This window comes from Bactrocera neohumeralis, chromosome 3, assembly GCF_024586455.1.
Source record: "Bactrocera neohumeralis isolate Rockhampton chromosome 3, APGP_CSIRO_Bneo_wtdbg2-racon-allhic-juicebox.fasta_v2, whole genome shotgun sequence".
Lineage (NCBI taxonomy): Eukaryota > Metazoa > Arthropoda > Insecta > Diptera > Tephritidae > Bactrocera > Bactrocera neohumeralis.
The window spans coordinates 63,887,903-63,911,111 of record NC_065920.1 but is presented as its reverse complement, the minus strand read 5'-3'; the positions used below and the strand labels follow the sequence as shown (position 1 = coordinate 63,911,111).

At 36.5% G+C, this 23,209-nt stretch overlaps 1 protein-coding gene across 1 annotated transcript in view; it reads right to left on the bottom strand.

Moving 5' to 3' along the window:
- Window positions 1-23,209, bottom strand: part of LOC126753975 (uncharacterized) — a 79,069-nt gene that overhangs the window by 15,615 nt on the left and 40,245 nt on the right. Inside the window, exons 3-9 of the mRNA XM_050465769.1 lie at window positions 17,228-17,360; window positions 16,976-17,155; window positions 16,286-16,903; window positions 15,927-16,223; window positions 15,614-15,823; window positions 11,968-12,220; window positions 6,336-6,533 (exon numbers count right to left, since the gene is read on the bottom strand). Coding sequence (XP_050321726.1) covers window positions 6,336-6,533; window positions 11,968-12,220; window positions 15,614-15,823; window positions 15,927-16,223; window positions 16,286-16,903; window positions 16,976-17,155; window positions 17,228-17,360 — 1,889 coding nt within the window. The remainder of the gene's footprint in view (window positions 1-6,335; window positions 6,534-11,967; window positions 12,221-15,613; window positions 15,824-15,926; window positions 16,224-16,285; window positions 16,904-16,975; window positions 17,156-17,227; window positions 17,361-23,209) is intronic.

The window sequence follows — 23,209 nt, the reverse complement described above, 5'->3', positions numbered from 1 at the left end:
GATCGCTACCCGCGCTATTTTTAGATACCATATACTTTATAGAGTTGCTGTTGTTGTTGAAGCGGCAGAGTTCTGTCGATTGACAGTCCTTGATAAAATCCGGATCCGTTCCGAATACGTAGACCCGACTGTCATGGGAACGGATACTTTATAGGGGATCCGACGTTTCCTTCTGTGTCTTACAAACTTCGTTTAAAACTTAATATACTCTTTTCGGAGCATAAAAATATGACAGAAACGTACAAAATACTTTTTGTGAAGAACGAATCAGTGGTCGGTGGACGCCGTGACTCCCAAGTGAGACCCAGTATCCTGTAAGAACCTATGAGATTTGGATTTAATTATGAAGTGATTTCTCGGCCCTGTATTACTAATCCAATGACAACGGGTTAGGCCTTTCTACAAGTAGTTAAAATGTATCACAAAAGAAGAGAATATTAGTCTTAAGTACCATGCCTCGTCGATTGGAAAACATTTGCCAAAGACGCACACTCGAGGAATGTTCAAAAGAATGCTTTTATAACAACAGCAGAGCTACAACCGCGCATAGGCCCTTCTTCTTATATGTCAAAGAATTGAATGTTATTATTGAGAAAGATAATATCTGTATTTCCTGCTTCAGTTCATTGACTATTTCGGGGTTTTCATCAAATGATGGAAGCCTGGATAGCTGCAAAAGTTCTCTAAAGCTCTATTGAGAGTTTGGACAAGAAGTTGGGCATTACCTGCCCAGTTCATTGGTTTTTCAGGATTTCCAATGTTTGAGGGGAGTCTAGACAGGCGCAAAAGCTCTATGCAAAGCTTTGTTCGAGTTTCAACCACAATCATCGTATATATTTCTTGCATATTTTGGTGACTTTTACAGTATTTGATAGCTGTTGATGAGAAAGATAATATCTGTATCCCAGTTCATTGACTATTTCGGGTTTTTCATCAAATATTGGAAGCCTGGAAAGCTGCAAAAGTCCTCAAAAGGTCCATCTTGAGTTTTAGGAGATAGTTTTTACATTAACTACCTGGTTCACTAGTCTTTCGGCATTTTCAATTTAGGTTGTGGACAATTGCAAAAGCTTTTGAAAGCTCTATAAAAAGCTTTGTTCGAATTCCAACCACAATCTCCGTATTTCTTGCATATTTTTTGGCTTTTACGGTATTTGAATGCTGTTATTGAGAGAGATAATATCTGTATTCCCTGCCAACTTCGAAATTTTCGTCAAATGTTGGAAGTGTGGATAGCTATAAAAGTCCTCAAAACTATCCAGAGTTTAAAGAGGTATGTAGATTCTGCATTACCATTATCAAAAGCTCTTTGCAAAGCTTTGTTCGAATTCCAACCACAATTTTCGTATTTCTTGTATATTTTTGTGGAATATGCAGTATTTTTATCGAATGATGCGAGCAAGTTTGTGAAAACATGTGCCAATGCGTTGCTCTCGATCCAGCCGAACCGCAGATCTTAGCTCTTGTTAGAGTTCCAACCGAGTATTTATGAGATTTATGCTTTAGTTGAAGTTTCAACTGAGCTTTCAAGTTTTGGCTTATATGTTGAAAGAGTGAATTTTATCTCCAACAACACCGATAATCTCATAACTCTAGCTAAGTCCGCCGATTTTCGCTTCTTTCAAAAACTTTGACAGTCATTCACGGAACTCCGGTGCAAATTATCAGGTGGGATCTATTGCAATAACACAACTCTGAGATAATGTGCCCCTTATTTTTGTTCGTGTCTCTCTCGCTTTGAATCAACCTTTGTGAAATCTAGCGGAAGCTCGAAGTAAATATTAAAGTTCGTTAGTAGGTTAACATAAAAAATATACTCTGCTGCAGCAATCAGGTTCGGGCATAAATACGACCACCCAAAGCAAGCAAAGAGCAATCAAAATATAAGCATATCTATATATTTTGTAAGAACTCAATCTCTGTGCTTCTTCGTCCGCTTGAAACTTTAAATTGAGATGTGTAATTATCCAAAAGTAAATTTTAAACTTTTCACCAAAAAGCAAGCACTAAGTGGTGCAAGCAAAGTAAAAAGAGTGTGTGTAGTTTATCTAGAGAAATGAGCAACACAGTAGACGCACGGTTGCACAAGTGAGTAAGCGACTAAGTGAGTGAATTTTACTTCCCTTCACTCTGTGAATTAGTGAGTGAGCAAGCAATCGAGTAAGCAACTGTGTAAGTAAGCTGCCGACTCATTGATTCTGCATGTCGCTTTGGCACAGCTGTAGAAATTATTTATGAAGAACTTGCTGTCATTTTCGCAAAGAGAAAAACTGAAAGCAAAAAAAAATACAAAAACTAATAACTTTTTCTCATTCGTAGCAACATTTTGGGAGCCTTGCGACTCAAGTGCGATACAAGTTAAAATAAATTGTAGTGAAAACTTAAAGTTGACTTAAAGTTACATTTCTCACTCTTGACGCGCGCTCCCACTCTGTGGATCGTTAATGTGAGTTTAGAGTGAAGGCGATGTGAGTAGTTGAATATGTTGTGCAAGTAATTTCTGTTGCCAAAAATGACAGATTCGAAAACTTTAAGTTGTTGTGGTAAAACATGCATCATATGAAATAATTTGCGTAGACGAGTGTGGTCTTAATTGGATGGTATATGAAGGTTATCCTTATAGCATATAAGAAAAGGAAAGGCATTTTAAATTTTAATTGCTTTGACCTTTTTAGACCTTCCGAAAAATATGCTAGAAGAAGAAATATACCCGGATGAGCAGTAGATAAATTAATTGCTAATCTAACAACTTTTCAGAAAAGCGCAATTCCGAAGTGGTTGTCGGTATATTTCGGTGATGATAAACTAATATTACTGCTTCAGGTGAGTAATATATAGAGCTCGAATTATCAGGCAGAGACTAAGCCATTGTAATAAAGACAATTTCCATCCTTAAATATTATATATGCATAGCACTCTTCTCGAACCTTTTATATTTTAGCACTTATGAACTTAATAAACCGCTGAATAGCAAAAATCCTATGTTATGTTAAAGCGCCTACTCAGCTTAGGAAAATGTTAGCTGAATTATCCGCTAAATACCAAAAAAAAAAACAATTTAGCTTAAAAAAAAGCAAAAATCCTATTCAGCTCAAGAAAATATTAGCTGAATGTACCACTGAATGTCAAAGCACATAGTCAGCTAAGGAAAATGTTAGCTGAATTATCCGCTGAATACCAAAAAAACAATTTAGCTTAAGAAAATGTTAGCTGAAACCAAAATACCTGTTCAGCTTAAGAAAATAATAATACCAAAAAGCCTATTCAGCTTAAAAAAATGTTGGCTGAATATCAAAACAACTATTTAGCGTAAGAAAACGTAAGCAAATACATCACTGAATAGCAGAACGCCTATTTAATATAAGCTATTTAGCTTAAGAAATCGTCGCTGAATACCAAAACACCTATTCAGCTTCAAAAAATGTTGACTGATTAAGGCGCTGAATATCAAAACCTCTATTTAAATTAAAATAAGAAAGAGTTAGCTGAATAAAGCAATAAATAACAACACGAAAATTCAGCTTACCAAAATGTCAGCTAAATTAATTCTTGAATATCAAAATGACTATTGAGCTAAAAAAATATGCATCAAGCTGATTCCCTAATCAGCTTAAGAAAATGTTGGTTGAATAGGGCGCTGAATATCAAAACGTCTATTCAAATAAAGTTTAAGAAAAAGTTTGCTGAATTATGCGATGAATATCAACACGCTTATTCAGCTTACGAAAATGTTACCTGAATCAAAACGTCTATTCAAATAAAATTATTCCTTATACATATATAACGGCAATTACTTTATAAGGCATTAAGTTTAAATACATATATACCAAGCTTTTCAGACTTTACTGTTTCATAAGACATATTTAGCTTAAGCAAATATTGGCTGAATAAATTGCTAAATATCAAAACGCCTATTCAAGTAAAATGAATTTTAAAGTTAGCTGAATGAATCGCTGCATAGCAAAGCTTCTATTCAGCTTAAGAAAAATGGCTGAATAAGACGCTGAATATCAAAATGTCTATTTAAATAAAACTAAGAAAAGTTAACTGAATAAGGCTATACGCATAAACACTCCTATTCAGCTTACGAAAATGACTTTTAAATTAATTACTGAGCACCAAAACAACTATTGAGCTAAAGGAAATGTTAGCTGAACTAATCAGTGAATACCAAAATGCCTGTTCAGCTTAAGAAAATGTCAACTGAATAAAGTGTTGAATATCAAAACGTCTATTCACATAAAATTAAGGAAAAGTTAGCTGAGTGATTCGTGAATAACAAAGCGCGTATTCAGCTTAAGAAAATATCAGCTGAATTAAGTGCTGAATATTAAAGCATTAATTCACTTTAAAGAAATGTTAGATAAATAAACCGCTGAATATCAGAACGCCTATTAATCTTAAAAAAATGCCAGCTGAATGAGGGATTGCATGCCAAAACGCCGATTTAGTTTAAGAAAATGTTAGCTGAATTTATCACTCAAAACCAAAGCACATAGGTATATTATTATGGAGTTTCAGTCTAGCAGATGAGCACAGAGTGGCTAACGATTCTGCTGCGCATTTATGGTATAACATTGTTCCTCACCGTAGAGAATGAGAGATAGAAGAATTGGATAAGATCCACATAAAAGTTTCCAGCAGAGATCTGAAGTTTGCGATAAAGGTGAGCTGATAGACGATCAAACGAAATTTTGAAAGATTTTTTCTGTCGTTAATGATTAAACTTATTTGGTAATCCCAGTTGATTCTACATTTAGTACAGTTTAAAGACCGTATTATAAATTCAGTATAATTTCCTTCTAGGGTTATGACTCGTTTGATGGCCTCTTGTAGAAGCTCGAGCTCCCTGTATTAATATGAAACAGAGTACAGTGATCTTTTCATAAGTTTTTATAACGTTTCGTGACAACTTTAAATTTTAGAAAACGCTATGTATTCATGATTAGGATATTACCTGGTCTATGACAAATCAACCGAGAATCATCTGTTGTAAAGATCTTTTTTTAACAGTTTTTCATACAATATATAAAGTGTATATAGCACTGATAGCAATTTTTGTTCCCAGCTTCTCTGAAATTCTCATAAATTCTCGAAGTTATCGTAAATTTCTAAGGAAGGTGCTTGTAATGGCCTAGTGCCTTGAATACGTGACTATCTTTCGGTGGATGATAGGTTTAAATTTTAAAATATTTCCTTCAAGTGATTCTCTTCGATGGTATTTCGTTTTGTTTACAAAGTGAAATAAGTTTTGCGTCGGTAGTGTTCAAAAATTCAAGAAACCTTTGGTAACCTCGAAATGGATAACAAGACAATTTGGAATCAACTTGAGTCTATCTGCCAGAGACTTTTCAGTATTTCCAACGAGTCAAACAAAACTTCCGTTAATGTCGTAGCGGCAGAAAACATTCATAAAGTATTATGGAGGAATTCTGCCGAGTTGACGGGTCTTGGCTCCGTTCCGTTTTCTTGAACCTGCCTGTCTTGGGATCTCAAACTCATCGGTTCTGGTGAGTTAGAAATTGGGAACAATAAGCTTGAATGCTTATTAAACGGAGTGAACTTTATCGCTTTATTTATATTTCCACGATTTTCGAAGGATGTTATACTCATGAAGGAAAATAAAGAAATTATGAATAATTGAGATTCGATAGGATTTTGTTAGTTACTGTTTCCTATGAAGGTAAAATAAATGATACGTCAAAATTTTCTAACTCGTAGAATTTTTTGTGTTTTAGTCATGAGGTGTAGGGGTCAAACCACCACCATTTACTAAAATGACAAAAATAGCAGTCCATGGTGGAAAATATTTGTTCTCAAACCTCAACCTCAATTACGCTATAAAACTCTTAGCACTTCAGTCGCAATTTTTTTCCTTCAGTTTTGTTGAGTAGTATAATTTATGCAAAAACTTTACACTCCGAACACAGCCAACGTCAGTAAAGCCCATGTAGACTTCCTTAATTGACAAAATATTCGAAAGAGAATAATCAAAAAGGCATTTACGCAATTTACATAAAAAAGCACTAAAGCTTATTGTAGACACATTTCACTTTCATGCAACTTGTGGGAAAGAAAATAATAAAAAAAAGAAGAAGAAATAAATTTAAATCGATACGGTGTGCTTTAAAATGGCTAAAAAGGGTTGAAAGAAAGAAAAAGCAAAGAAGAGAAACATTTTAGCAATTCAAGAAAGGAAAGTTTATCGCGACAATAAAAAAAATCTTAGCAAAAGGCATGCATACTCAATGCTAAATAATATATATATTACATAGAGATATAACAAATACAACAACAACTGAAATGTACACACAGTCGCACAAACAGAAACTTACAGCTTATGACCGCTGGGCCGCCGCTGGTCAGCATTAGCGATGTCTGCGCGGTTGCCGACGTTGAACCCGACGGATGATTTGGCAATGGTGAGGGCATCCTCGCAGCACCGCAGGTGGCACCGGCCGTGGCGGCGGTCAAAGGCACTGGTTGTTGCCCCGGCATGTTGAGGCCTATCACATTAACGCCATTCATGCTGCCTGCACGATTCAAGCATACGAGTACAAATACAATTTACAAAATACAACAATACACGGCCAAGGCGAGCACAATTAATTACCATATATTATATACCTGTATATGTATATGTATATAGTATATATATAAATACGCAACAACAACAATGGTAAAATATACAAAGGCAAAAAAAGAATATGCGTGTATAACGGTATTTTTAGGTACACAGCAAGATATTTTTTCGGCAGTACATTTATATGGTATATCAGTATGGAGTAAATAATGTATGTATATATGTACAGTGACTAAAAACTTGTTTAGAAGTATAATAAATATTATTTTTTCGTGTCTTTTCAAGCCATATGGATACAAATCAGCACATAGGTTAGCTACACAAGCTAGCCCCAGCTGCGTCCACTGGGTTAGTTAGGTAGCCATGTGTAAAAGGCTATCTAAGACTACAGAGAAACCGCGGGAATGTAATCACAAGTAGGCAATCACCGGGAATTCTGAACACACCAAGTAGCAATTGGTCTTGAAAAGGTATTGATAAGGAGCAGTCCTTCTGGTCTGGGTAAATCGGCAGAGAGCTAGGAAGCTCTCAGCAAGGTCTATCATTCAATTGTTGAAGGAATTCTAACTGCACACTGCCTGATTGGAATTCATGCTGTAAGACTGAACGTCGGACTAATACTTTCAGACATCTAGATGAAATAGCAAAAATAGAAATAAAGCATCTAGGCATTTTGTCTAAAGCTGATATCCACGGACAGAAGTTTTTCGTCTACTTTCACAAAGAATCGTATAATATATATATATATATAACAGTCTAAGTGTGATCCTCCACTTTGCGAAGGGATCATCCTCACCTAACCTAAGGTGCCTCTATTAAACTATTACTCCAAAATGTAGTACTGATGTCACTGCCGAAGGTGCACAGGACAAGGTTGCTCAACGAAGGCGATCTTTGACCTCTACCAACGCTGTAAATTACAGCTGTGATTACTAAGCGTGTAATGAAATCTCTGTTTGTCTATAGCCATATATTCTCACGGCTAACCCTAGTGAACGAAAATACTAGCTAGTACTATTCCCCTTAATATAGTATATTTCAACATCATGCCAATTTTCACGAACGCCGGAGGAAAAACTCGAGAAAACTTAAGACCCCAGTCACGCTCACTTTGTTAAAGAGTAAGAAGGTTCGTTTGGTCCTACAGTTTCGTCTCCACAAGGCCACTACAAAGACCTCAAACTTGTCGACTTCGCCATGACGAAAATCATGGTAGCGTAGAGCACCAGATTGTTCACCGTTATATTCATAACGCAATGTGGTTCTCTCCTTATCAGTGTATGTGTGGCGTATGTTTCGTAGTTTAAATATCGACATGAAGTCAAAGTGTGATTAAGACTTAGCACCGCTAATAATGTACATTCTAGCGTCCAGAGAAAGCTTGACATCGCAAAACTGGGATAATACTAGCCTGTGGCTCTATGAACGGGTGAGAATTGAAAGCTCCCACCCCGCTGCATACAGTAGAGCCCCATTTCCCACTTCCTTCTCGTGCGCTACTGTTGAAAGCGTATAAAGTAGTGTCGCGAAACCACTGCTGAGAACTCAGCCTTCAAGAGAGTCTTGCATTCAGAATATACGAGAACCATATGCAAATGATATCGGAAATTCAGGATGTAAGAGAGAAGCGAAAAACGGGCACAAAAAACCGTAAGCAAGAAGTGATCGAAGTATGTAAAGGCAGGAATGATACTCGAAAGTTCTGTCAGAAGATCAAGCTTCGTACTTAGATGCGCAAGACCAACAGAAAATATGAAAGCAATACTTTTTTAATCTGTTTTTTGACGAAAAATCCCGCCTGTGGAGAAGTGAACTCAGAGTTCAAAATCAAACATTTTGGTATGATAAACCAAAGCCATGCCGAAGTCATGTATGTCAAGCACCGAAAGAGTGGTATCACTGTGGCTTTGGACTGAAAAGTTCTACTGTTGCATATTAAGACTCGAGAATATGAACTTGGCAACTGCCATCTCTTCATCGATTACAAGACAGCTTTTCACAGCTCGAAAAGGGTCGTCGGTATATCGCATTGTCTGAGCTTGTTATACCTCCAAATTAATATGCCTTTACAGAATGACGCTGAGCAACAAACGCAGTGTCATCAAGGTAAGAACAGACCTTTCAGAACCTACTCATAGTTATACTTGGTTAGGTTTCGGACAAGGCGACCCCTCATTCATTGTACATCATCTTATGACGTTTGCTGAAGATCTCTAGGAAGGTTATGTTAGCTTACATCGCCTGTCTCGCCATACATAGACCTACTAGTCTTTAGCAGTGTCAAAGGGAGATTCAATTTAATTTGAGTTAAAGTATTTGTCATTGAGGTCGGTAACGCTTTTTGCGAACCTTAAGAGTGTCTTGTTATCTAATTTTGATATTTCAACTAGCCTTTTAAACTGCAAAGTTCCTAGATATCTAAGTCGAGTTCAAGATAGTGCTGAACTGAAGCTTAAGAGAAGTTCCAGCGTCTCTATCATGCCTACTTTCTTGCCGTTTTCTGCATATATTGTCCTTACTTATGCCCATCCGGCACGCAAGTGATGTTCCGTTTAGGTCAACCCTGTCATTAGGCCAACAACCGTCTTATAGTCCTTTCGAGCCGCGTGAGTAAAAAGCATGCGTATTATTTTCGGCGCTTTTGAACATCAACTTGGTGTTCCTGCATATCAGATTTCTATGGAATATCCTGCTCCAGTAAAGCGAGCAATAAAGACGATGTAGCTCAACAAAATAGAAAATAAATAACAGAAAGTAGCGCTTTGAGAGTCCAAAAAAGACCTTTAATGATCACGCAACAATTAAAATGAGCTATAACTAATAAACTAACTCAATTTGCGAAGATTGGAACAAATAATAACGATAAACACATATAAGAAAGCGAAATACAACTTTTAAAAAACTATTAGCCACCGTACATATGTATGTGTATATTATATGTGTGTACAAGGTTAATACGACGTCTATAATTTTAGCGTTTTCCGCAAAAAATTAAGAGATAAAAATTCACAGCTAAACACACAACACGTGTACAAATATCAATATATATGTATATATGTATGTATGTATATAAAGAATACGTGTGAAAATCTGGGTAAACCATCTAAATAAAATTCGCCAGAATAAAAACATAAGCGGCTTCGCTAAACGTGCGGCGTGTTTAAGTATACAAATGTGAGTATGTAGGTTTGTATAAATGTATATATGTATGTTTGTAATATAACAGCACAAATGTGGTTATGTAGGTATATAACTATGTATGTGTAGTTTGTATAACATGGAAGTAAAGGACAATAAAGAGATTTTTGATAAATATAATAGGGTGTCAGTTAACTCAAAGATGATTTATTTTTACAAAACTGACTCTGTTGCAGTTTTTGATCCAAAAAAAAAAAAAATCAACCTTAAACAAATGCTTCATTTTCAACTCAAACCGTGTTTAAAACTTTTTACTTTTCCCGTACATTTTATATGAGATTTTTTGATATTTTACGATAAATTTTATATCTCCAAAGAAAACAAATCAACAATTTTGAAAAACTGATATTCGAATGCAAAATCTTTCGCTTTACAAAAAAAGCTTTTAATGATTTTTTTCATTAAGTCATTGCTTTCAAAGTTATACGCTGTCAAAGTTATGCATCAAATGCACTACATTCAAATAGTACACCATGCCGTATGAGCAACACATAATGTGTGCTATAAATCACTAGTATAAATGCTCCTGTCATTTGATGTATAACTTTAGCTGCGTATAACTAGTAAAGTTGTGGCTTTTTGAAGAAAAATGAAGACCTTTTTGTAGAGCGAAGAACTTTGTATTAGAATATTACTTTCTCGAAGTAGTAGTTTCAATTTGCTGAATGCAATATATCAAAAAATACAAATTATATGCTAAAAAAATATTTAGGCATGGTTTAAATTGAAAACAAAAAGTTTTTAAATTCGGCTGCGATAATACCCTTCACAAATATATTTCTTATAGCATAAAAGTGTATAAAAATATTTTAATCTAGCTTTTGTTGATTCATTTCGTATGGCAGCTATATGCTATAATGCGTCGATCTGAAAAATTTGTTAGAACATTGTGAGTCTTTCTTAGGCAATAACGCATGCCAAATTTTGTGAAGATAGCTTATCAAATAAAAAAGTTTTCCATACAAGGATTACGCACCGATTGTTCAGTTTGTATGGGAGCTATACGTTATAGTCGTCTGATCTGAAAAATTAATTCGGAGGAGCAGTGCCTGCTTGAAAAAATTGTCTGTGCTAAATTTCGTGAAGATATTTTATCAAATAAAAAAGTTTTCCATACAAGGATTACCTACTGATTATACAGTTTGTATAAGAGCTTTATGCTATAGTCGTTCGATCTGAAAAATTTTTTAGGAACTTATGACTCTGCCATAGCAAATAGCGCATGCCAAATTTTATGAAGATAGCTCATCAAATAAGAAAGTTTTCCATACAAGGATTATGCACTGATTGTTCAGTTTGTATGGGAGCTATACGTTATAGTCGTCTGATCTGAAAAACTAATTCGGATGAGCAGTGCCTGCTTGAAAAAATTGTCTGTGCTAAATTTCGTGAAGATATTTTATCAAATAAAAAAGTTTTCTAAGCAAGAACTTAATTTAGATTGTTCCGTTTGTATGGCAGCTATATGCTATAGTAATCCAATCTATACAATTTCTTCGGAGATTATATAGTTTTCTTGGAAAATAAACTGTGCCAAATTTCGTGATGAAATCCTGTCAAATAAAAAAGTTTTCCATACAAGCACATTTTTTGATCGATCAGTTATATGGCGCAAAAATCAACTTGGAGTAAAAACGGACACCCTAATGTAAAAAAATATTTTTATGTAATATATAAACCGAAATATGGTTATGTAAATATATAACTCTATGTGTAGATATATATAGTATGTATGTGAGGACAAGGAAGTGGTTTTGTTTAAGTCTAAAAATATATTTATATAAGCATGTGTGAGTACATATGTATGTGTATATATATTCATACACTAATATGTTTGAGTATAACCTGGCATGTATGCAAATATGTGTGCGCTTTTGTGTTTTTATAAGATTATCTGCCTTAAACACACACACGCAAACACCGTTACACTAAGCGACACACAGGAAAATGGAAAATCTTAAGCTGCCGGCTCACTAATGTCGCGCTCGTGTCGTGTCGCGGCAGCTTAACAGCTAACAAATTGGCATGACATAAAGGCCGCTGATTAACTGTATAAACCGAATAAACTGCATAAGTAAACATACACACATATACAAAGAGGCGTATGTGTGAACGCCGTTAGGTTGGCCCGAAGGCAAATACGAAATTGATACTCAAAAAAAAAATATTATTTTAATTAAATTTACCGATTTTGGCACCGCCGAAAGGATCCTTGAACATCGTCGTCGCTGTTGCCGGCGTCGCCGACGCAACGCCATGATGCAGGCCGGTGGCGCTCAACAAATGCCCAGCGTGTCCGCCATGGTGGCCATGTGGCAGTGAAGTTGTCTGTTTAATGGCGTTCGCACGGCCACGTGCCGGTGGACCCTGTTCGCGTTTGCGACGCGGCTGCTCGACGGGTAGCACACGCCGGCGTTTCTTTGGCAGTTTCGAACGTGCCTGGAAAGTAAAAGCGTGTGAAAGAGAGGGAGAGAGTGAGTAAGTAAGTGAGCGTAAAAGACAAATAAAAAGCTTTGAATTATAAGTAGTTTATATGTATGTGTGTGTGCATGTAGCCAAAGGCATAATCAATGAAAGGGTAATGTTTGCATAAATAGCCCTTTATATGCGCTGTCTGCTTTGTACTTGTATGAGCGTGCTTAAAAAGCTGTGTGTTGGTAATTGAAGCGAAAGTTTATAGTCTGTGCTTACATATTTTCATATTCTGTGTGCACTTATTAATTTCGAAGAAATTGTAAATTGAATTTAACGAGCAGAAGTGGGTATATTATTTTAGTCTTGGAAGGATTGACGAAAGACTTTTGGTTCGAGTAACTTTACTTGAAGTTATGGCCTTGAATATTAATAAATTCATTCTATTTTTAGATTTTTAGATGGTATACGGTTTGAGGTTATACCATGAATATGAATACCAATAATTATAATTCAGCTAATTAAAAAGTAACTATGATTTTAATCCTTCAGTTTGTATGGCAGCTATATACTATAGTGGTCTGATGGGACCAATTATTTGTGAGATTATATTAATCTGTGCCAAGTTTCGTGAAGATATCTTCTCAAATGACGCTTGATTTTGATTGATCAGTTTGTACGACAGCTATAGCCTTGTGATCTGATAATAATCTATGCCAAGTTTCGTGAAGATATCTTCTCAAATGAAAAAGTTTTCCATACAAACGCTTGATTTTGATTGATCAGTTTGTACGACAGCTATATGCTATACTTGTCCGATCTGAAATATTTCACCATAAGTAGAAGCCCTTCTTTAACGATAAGCCCACACCAAATTTCGTAAAGATATCTTGCCAAATAAAGAAGGTTTTCATACAAGCACTTAAGTCCGATCGTTCAGTTTGTATGACAGCTATATGCTATAATGCGCCATTATCGGCGATTCCGACAAATGAGCAGCACTTTCGGGAGAAAATAATGTTTGTTGAATTTCCGATCGATATCTCAAAAACTAATGGACTACTTCATGCATATTCAGAGATACAGAGGGATAGACGAATATTCCATAGGCTGTCCTATCTTTCCTTCTGGGTGTACAAACTTCGTGGCGAACTTAATGTTCAAGTTATAAAGACAACTGACGTTTTCGAAGACAGTTTCTAGTCATATTGGGACGGACGTTAGTGCTGTTCAGACTTCGAAATCGAATTCAATATACTCGTATTCAGTTCGTTTTATCAAGGTTGCCGGTCAAAGGCAGAAGCAACAAGAATACAACTTTCTTTAAGGAATGTCTATAGCTGTCAATTGTATTTTAAAATCTCTCAGGGCTTTGTAGAACGAATTAAAGAGCTCATAACAATCGAGTGGAAACTACTTAACGAGCCAAATACCATTTAATCTCTACCCAAATTTTGATCCACTGAAATCATCATTACCCCATAGACGGCGTGATCTATAGTAATACTGAATAATGTAGATATATTCGTATTCAATTTGGTTTACCAAGTTTACCGGTCAAAGGCAGAAGAAACAAGAATGAAACTTTCTTTAAGCTCATCCTCTCAAGCAACGGCAAGGTCCACTCAATTTTAATCGAGACAATCTACTGATCGGCTATAACCGCGTACCAATAGAAGACTAATCTACTGATCCAGAGTCGACCGATTACCATAGTGCGCGTACTCCTACTGCCAAAACATCAGATTTGTCTATCTTTCCTGATTGAAGCTATTAGGTTGAGGCCCAAACGAACAGAGCTGATGTAATCTTTGACAGCATCCATTCCTGCATTGGAGGATGAAGCCATGTGTAGAAGTTCACGCAAGTGAGGAAAGTTCTCTGAGCACTATTTACTTGGGAGTGGCCAAAAACATTTCTTTTACATACGGCTCAAGTCATGGGTAGCCAAAAAAAAAATCGTTTGAAGGTGAGCTAAAATGATAAGGCGAAACATTACACACCAGGGTTGTGTGCTAGGCTTGGAACCTGCCACGTAATAAAACCCCAATAGAAAGAAGAAAACAGCCTCGGATGGGAGACTGTGTGAAAGATTAAAGCCCACCGTCAACGTATTGATTGGACCTGAGACTGAGTGTGACTTTAAGCCAGAAAATCAACAACTGACGACCTATTCACCATGTGCCAGATCTAAGAAAAGACCCGTGAAAAGAGGATCGACACACACCACCTCTTCGTCGATTTCAAAGCAGCATGTAAATGATCGGTCTCTATGCCGCAATGACTAAATTTGGTGTCAGACAAGCCAATTCTCTATCGAGTGAAATGGTAGAACGGCTGGCGTTGTTGTCAACTCGACTATAACTTCGTAAGCAGTGTCTACGCCAATAAAGAAGAATAACTAAGAATACTGCAATGTGACGCTAGCAGAGGGAACAAAGAGACTCATAGTCCAAGTACGGTAGCAGAATATTAACGGTTTTGAGGATCAGCTTCATTCGGAGTGGTGTGACTTCACTTCGACAGTTCGCTGACAAAGCAATCTTGGTTAGTTAAAGAGGGTCCTAAATTATTAGACGGGTTGGGTGCCGAGTCATATCGGAAATACTGAAGAGATCACAAGAAAAGTCAGGTCAGACTAGGAATAAGTTTTTGTTTCGCTCGGCCCTAGCTTTCCATACTGCAACTGTGTAACGTGTGCGAGCTCAGTAATAGTTGGTCAGCACCTTTTTCTCATCAAGATTCATCTGCCGCTATGATAGGTGTTCTGACTAATTGCTATTGGTATTTATGCGATTAGGCTAAAAATTTTTGAGAAAGCCAATAGTCAAACTGCACGCAGGTTGGTGAACAGGAAACTTTGAGACACTTTCGCTTAAGAAAGGGTGAAGCTGGAACTGATAATAGCTGCCTTAACAAATCTGTGGTAGCCTCCCGGCACTTTGCAGATATGGGAGGTTTTTTTTTTATCCACACTTAGGGTTTCTGAGCAACACAACGGACTTTCGTTTCCAGCTGTCCAAGAGAGATCGCTCGTTACTTCACGAACACCAGCCTGATTACCTAATCTAAACTATTAAAAACCAGTACGGCCGCCCGGCTACCAGCAGTACGTCCAAGATTCCTGGGGAACTCATCTGGACATCGTCTATCCAACTAGTTATATGTACATACCCAGAAAGCTCGTCGTGACCTAGTAAATCTATCAGGTGTGGTGGATATCTCTTTTGACTTCCCTAAATAGATGTGTAGGGACTTTGTTTAGGTAAAATATGTTCTATTATGCTTAAAAGCATCCTTTCCTATATTATATTCACCGAAAAATCGTTAACAAATGATCTCAGCATGAATTTGAGCATTCTAACCTCATATATTCAATTCCATGTATCAACTTTATGCTACAAAGTCCAACCAACTTACCTGTGTGTGCGAGTAAAACATGGAAAAGTTGCTAACGATGACGGGTACCGGCAGTGCTATCGTCAATACGCCAGCTAAAGCACAAAGCGCGCCTACAAACATACCCGGATAAGTTTTTGGCGCCACATCGCCATAACCGACAGTGGTCATAGTGACTATAGCCCACCAGAGGCCAAGTGGTATGCTCTTGAACTGATTTTCAGGGTTGTCCTAAAATGAAAAGAAAGAAAGAAAGGCAAGATAAAGATTAAGACAACAATCTAACATAACTTAATTAAATGAAATGGAGGAAATATAAATAAAGCTACTTTACCTGCAACTTCTCCGCATAGTAAGCCAAACTGGCGAAGAACACTATACCAAGCACTAAGAAGAAGACCAGCAACGTCAGCTCTTTCGCTGAGGCCTTGAATGTGTGTATGAGGATGCGAAGACCAGGCGAATGTCGCGTCAACTTGAAGAGACGCATAATGCGTACTATCGAGAAAGCCTCCAGCAGGCCAGTGTACTCGCCCATACGTTGCATGACGTCCGTGTAGAAGCTAAGCGTGGCGGTGAAGTCAATTATATTGACCGGCGATTTGATGAACTGCCAAATATTCGGTGAGACCTGCGTTAGAAGATTATATTTGTTGGTAAAAACTTTAGTTTTAGCAAAAGCGGCACACTCACAATGAGCCTGATGAGCACCTCGATGAAGAACCACACGTTGCACACCAACTCCACGTAGAAGAAAGCCTCGTGCGGCTGTCCGTACGACTCATGCCAGCCATGACCATGATGATCGACACCGCCGAGCAATTTCTGTTGTATCAAATCCTTTACGTTGCGTATGGAACGTTTCAGGCGATTGCGATTGGATGGACCGCCGCCGGTGCCCTTTAGCGTGAACGTAGCAATGGACTGACTGGTGTTGGCATTACCCGGCGCTGTATAATTTGTGACTTTAAAGGTGTGCGCCAGCGTATAGTTGATGCCGCTGGCACTTGTTACGTTCACACCGTAGTTGTTCGCGTGCATCGGCGGTGCCATATTGCCCACAGCGCCGCTACGTGTACCCGGTGCCGCCGTCACTGTGGTGGCTATGTGTGCGCTCGGCGGCACCGGTGGCATATTATGCTGATGAGGTATACTCGGTATGTGCACGGCTGGCGTGTGCGGTACAGCCGACGGACTTGGTCCATGTTCGGTGTGAGTGGCGGGAAAGTCCACACGAAAACCCGGATGGGTCTTCAGGCAGAACGATATCACAGAAACGAATATAAAGAAAACCGACATACTAGCTACGATCTGTTGGCGGAAAAAAGTAACGGTTTTGCAAAGTTTGAAAAATAATAATGTATTAATAATCGTCGCTCTTACTTTAGCACCCGTCGAACTGGAGGGTTCATCAAAGAGCGCCCACACCTTCGGCTTAATGCGTTGCCAACAGCTAAGTCGTCCATTGATGAGTGCTTCTTCGAAACCGAATAGACGTGCAATTTGTTCTTCAGAGGGTTTTTCATTTTCAATATCTAATTTATCTAAAATGGCTAAAGTATTCTAAAAGAGAAAAATGGAGTCCGACTAAAACTACTGTTTTGGGCTTTTACTTCGGTGTGGTTATGTTTTTACCTGTGTGTCACGGTGTATGCTGTAGGTGGACCAACAGCATGGTTCTACTTGGTTCGAATCGAGTCCCCAAAATTCTAGTTCCTCTTCGAATAGTGGTCCACAGACATCTGTGGGATAGTGTAGTTTACCGGTTCTGAAAATAAAGTGAAAAGTGAATTGGATGGGAAAGAAAATAGATAAATGTGGGCAAGAGATGTTGATGACTTTGTGTAAGCTCCGAAGATCAGGATATGTAGTTTTCTATTAGACGGATGAGTTGTGAGAGATTGTAGGTGAGTTAGGAATGTCTATAGCGCTCAATTGTATTTTGAAATCTCTCAGGGTTTTGTAGAACGAATTAAAGAGCTCATAACAATCATGTGGAAACTGCTTAGCGAGCCAAACACCATTTAATCTCGCAAAATTGTCACTACCCAAATTTTGATCGACTGAAGTCGTCATTATCCCATTGACGGCGTGATCAATAGTAATACTGAATAATGCAGACCGGTGATGTCTAATTTTGTTTCGTCGTACTCAGACGATGTGGACGTGAAAGACAATCGAGCTAACTATAGCCTCGAAAGCAACCAGAAAACCTTCTATACATAGGATTTAAGAATTAGCTTCCGCGGTGAAGTTTTAAAGACTAAGAAAATCCTTTGGAATTATGAATTACCTCCCGCAGAGAAATCTTAAGAACTAAGATATCTGACCGGATCTCACTATCAGATAAATTTGATTCGGGTACACACCTTGGCGACCCGATTACTTGATTTTTAATCAAGTTGTCTGTGCATCTAAGACCAAACTTCATTCAATCCACAATAAATTATGGCAATTTTCACATATTTCTTGTATATCCCGAACATTAAGAGAATGGTTATTTAAAAACAGGATTATTATACGTCTTCGGACTACCATCAAAGCGTCAGTGAGCTAAATTTCAAATATTAAAAAATTTAATCCCAAAATTAAGTCAATGCACGAAAATCAGCTCAATTTAATTCACTACGAGCCAAGGACACGTGATAACCCAGTAATTAAACGAAAGCGTAAGGTACAATATTGAACAAAAATGCTTTGAAATCAACATAAAATATCAATAAAAATTACTTCCATTCTCTCTGAAGTGATTTAGTACAAGTAGTTGCTTTTGAACCATTTTGGTAACTAGTTACGAACTGGTTAATTTGGAACTAGTTATTTAAAGAGAATAAAACAATAAAAATTACTTCAACTTTCTCTCAAGTGATTTAGAGCAAGTAGTTTGTTTTGAACTAGTCTGGTAACTAGTTATGAACGGGTTAATTTTTACCAAGTTGTTGAAAGAGAATGACTAAAGTCACAGTATACACTTTTGAAATAATTTCGTAACTAGTCCAAAAATATGCAAATTGTAACCAGTTGCCAAATGGCAGCTTCCATCATTTTACTTCACACATATCTAAAAAATATTAAGCGGATGATTTTATCATCAACGCAGTCACACACATGTGAGTATGTAAATATGTGCGTGACTGTAATGCCAAACAGCGGATATAAATAAAATTAGTAATTCCCGTTGTGTACCCGACAGGCATGATAAAGACATTGATGCACAGCAGGTGGTTGCGGCTTTGCCATCTAATTTACCGAACAAAGCTTTTTTAAGCAACAAAAACAAAAAATCGTAAAGGAAGATGTGTGTGAATAAACACATACTATATGTAATATAAGAGTAAGTGAATTAAGATGAGCACGATGGTAGGAGGTAAGAAGGATTGGGAGCGCAGCGGCGTTTTAAAAGCGGTAATGCGCTTTACTAAAGCGTGATGAAATTAAATTATTATTACCATAAAGGAAATTGCCTTCCCTGCAGACGGGAAGCGAGAGACCAAAGAAAGTGAGAGAGGTGAGAAAAATCGAGGAAAGATTATATAGAAATAAGTAGAGCTCATCAACACCTCCAGTGTGGTATAGGTAAATACATAGTATACATACATATACATACATATGTATATGCTCACAGCTATGCATACATTTCTAGCTTACAAAAAACCGATAAGATGGGAAGAAAAAGTTTAAGTCTCCAGTGAGAGGTCGTGTCGAATTAAAGGCACAAATGTATGGAAAATTTGGTTTCAGATTATTTGAAGGGTAGATATAATTACATGGTTCCCACCCACCCACGTTAGAGTGTCAATCCGCTTATGTGTCGAATCACGCGATCTAAACCTAGTGAGCTACAGAAACAAAAATTTCGGCAACTAAGATAACAAATTTTTTCGGCGAGCTTGTTTAAAAAAAAAATTAACAACAAACAACATGTGTGTGTTGTTTATGTAGATTTATACATACATTCATACCGACTAGTAAATTTTCTGTAAAAATGTATTCTTAATGTCTTTGCTGACGCAGAGGAAGCATACAATTTTATTTAATTTTCTTCAAACCGTGACACCGAAGGATAAAAAGCAGTCTTGCGAGGTATAATAGGCAACAATAACAATCAGAATTGAGCTCTGCAGTCATAATGAGCAGATTCTAATAAATAATAGATTTTTTTTAATATTATGCAATACATAACTAGGAAGAAGGAAATTTGTGAAATCATCGATACATCTAGCTCCTGTCTTTTTTATCACTATTACTTGTCTAAATAAATGATGTGCTTTTTTCAAAATTCACTAATTCTAAAGTGATTCGAAGATATTGAATTGAATCGAATTGAAAATTGGCAACCACATAGAGTCCCCCTAGTTGGTACAAAATGAAATTCATGATAAGACCAAGTTCTATCAGAAATTAATAGATATACTTTTTCTCAAAACTATTATATCGCGCATTTCCCCACCTTGGATCCAACTCTGATCTTAACAGTGGAAAGAAATTAATACCAAGGAAATATCTTAAGATGTAAAATGTCAACCAGAGGTTCGAAATCAAAGTTATTTTATATATACATATACTATATATAACTCATATAGTGACCAACGTATTCGGCATAAGATTTGTCAGAAAAACGAAAATCATGATTCCTAGTATATGGGAGTTGTGGTAGTATTGATCCAATTTTATCTATTAACTAATATCATTAATTACCAATTATATAGAGCAAAGTCAGCCGGATGTTCGAAAATCCCAGTAATAGTTATATGGGAGTAGGTAAATTTTTCGCCCAATTTTATCTATCTACTCTACACTATAGGTACAATACTCTCGGTATTGAGATATCTCAAAATGTATATCGACCACATTTTGACATATCTCAGTACCTAGAGTATTGTACTCATAGTGTAGAGTAGATAGATAGATAGATCCAGTATGAAGTCATCCAGAAGTGCGAAAATCTTCATATTAGGTAAGTATATGCGGGATCAGGAAAGTATGACCCGATTCAACCCATTTTTGATACACAGAGTTAATATTGTCAAAAAAGGATTCATTCTGAATTTCAATTACATATCTCTCATATTAACCGATGTTGTCAAAAGTCAACTACAGGTATTAGGGTCTGCACGTTCGGTATCTAAGAGTTTGAACCGTTTTGGTCCGATTTGGATAATTTTTGGTCACTAAAGATTAAAAGTTAAGTTAAGTTAAAAGTTATATTAATAGCTTCTTGATTTGTATAGCGGAAAGTGAAAGAATCAAATTGACTTTAAAATTTTTCTATATGGAAAGTAGGCTGATTTTTGGTTGAAATCGGTCAGGGAAATTCCGATATATGGGATTGTGTCATTACGTTTACGGTCTTTATCAATTGTCCTCTTACATTTTCTACAATGTTTAGGTCGGGGCTTTGCGGAGGCCATAGAAGTACAACTTGCTTTGTTTCATGTAAAAGTTTCGTAGGTAATTATGCTTTATGACATTGAGCATTGTCGTGTTATCAAATCTAGTCGACGGTTGGAAAAAGCCGATTGCTCGATACAGAGACATGGTCGTTTGAAATTATGGTATACCCGGGCTGATTTAAAGTGCCCTCAATTAGCAGCAAATCTCCAAAGCCGTAAGACAAATATCCCCGAAACATCACCGTGCCGCCTCCGAATCGTTTTAGCGGCTGAACTGCATCTTTCTTCTTCTCAAGTGGTAAATGCATAAAGTGTTTACTAAACGAGTCCTGAAATGCAACTTCATCTGTCCACAATATATTGTACCAAAACTGTGTAGGCTTTTGTATGTACTCTAAAGCAAATGAGAGGCGTCTGGCTTTATTAATTTCAGAACTGTCGACAACTTTTTCGTAAGTGTTTATATTAACTTCTTTTGTAACAATTTCTCCGGCGAAGTGTACACACCACTTTTGACTTTTTCCCAATAAGTTGTTTTATCGACAATTCCTTTATCTTTAGCATTTAATTTATTTTTTATTATATATTCCTAAATTTTGTAGCACCTTAGTTTATTGCGAATGCAATAGATATGAATTACTGCCTTGACGGGGTCAGTAGGGTAATCTTTTTATCCTTATTAATTATCGACCGGTTTCCGCCCAACTACTCAACCGATTTGCTTATTTTTTTAAATGTTTACAAAACACCCGACTATCGTCCTTAGATTGGTAATTTTTATAATTTATTTATATTATTATAAAATGTTATGACAAACTTTATGTGAAAAAACATTGGGAAAATTAAAAAAACAAAAACGTTAATTACTTTTTCATTTATCAACATTTTTTCATGATTCTAGTAGAGACGATAACCATTCACGTACGTTTTGAGAATAAATTGGGTTTTTGTGTTTCAGATGATCCAAACATGAGAAATCGTGTCCGCCAGTGAAAAAACGCATCTCATTCACCCAGCCATTTCTCCGACAGATGTCATCAAAAAATTTTCCGAAAAATTTGTTTATACACTCCACGATATACCTCATGATATGTGAAAAAAGTTCTATTGTAGAATAAAAATTTCTATGAAAAAAATGTCATAAAAACAGGCCAGATTACCCCACTAACTCCTTAAACCAAAATCAAGAATAAATGCTAATTCGCAATGTGTAAATATTTTTTACTACCGTTAATCTTCAGCTCACTTGCTCTGATTTCAGTTCGATTTACCGCTATCTTTACCAAATTGTCTTCACTCGCTAGCGCATAGATTAAAGTCTACAGCAACATTGTCATTTTTTGCACAGCAACAACAACGACAGCAAGAAAACAATATTTCTGTAGAATGTACAAATAAATTTGCAAATATTTTTGACCATCTCTGCATATTAATAGATGTAATATATTTATACATCCGCTCAATGTCCAAAAATAGAAATGTTAATTATAAGTCTTGGGATTTCACAAAAATGCCTGAGGTTACTAAAAATGTATATCTATTCAAAGGCTGTGTATATTGCGAAAAAAATTAATTGGCGTGACGCATACATTTTAAATAAGTGAATCCCCATAGCCGAAATAGAAATTTTGATACAAGGGATATATGATTTGTCACGGTGTTTTTAATATACCAAAGTAAAAATACGATTAACAGATGGTTTCAAAAAAGGCATAATCCTCGAGCATAACCCTACCATGTAGCAGGTAGTGTTCATTTTCTCGGAACCAACAATTATTTAAAATTAATAAGATTTAAATGTGAATCTTTAAGATAAGTTGCTTGCTATTTTTTTTTTTTTTTTCAAAATAGATATTTATTGAACCACACTCGTTGTATGGTGTATAAGTTATTCGTGCCATTAAAGTGCCGCCTGTCCAACTAATAGATTAATCACAGCTTCACTTATTGCTGACAGCAGAACAATCACCAGACAGAAAATGCACACATACATACATACTGATATTAATGTGCATATGCATATGTATATATAATATAAACAGACTAGAAGTAGCAGACGTCAGAGACTTCAGCTGTCAATCAACTAATGAACAAAATGTTACGGTCATAAATTGAATAGACTTGAGCAAAAACCTAAAATTAACCGCAAATAAATTATACTTTGAAGAGTAATTTGCAAAATTACTTGAAATATATGCTCAAAAGCAACAAAAACCAAAAGGTT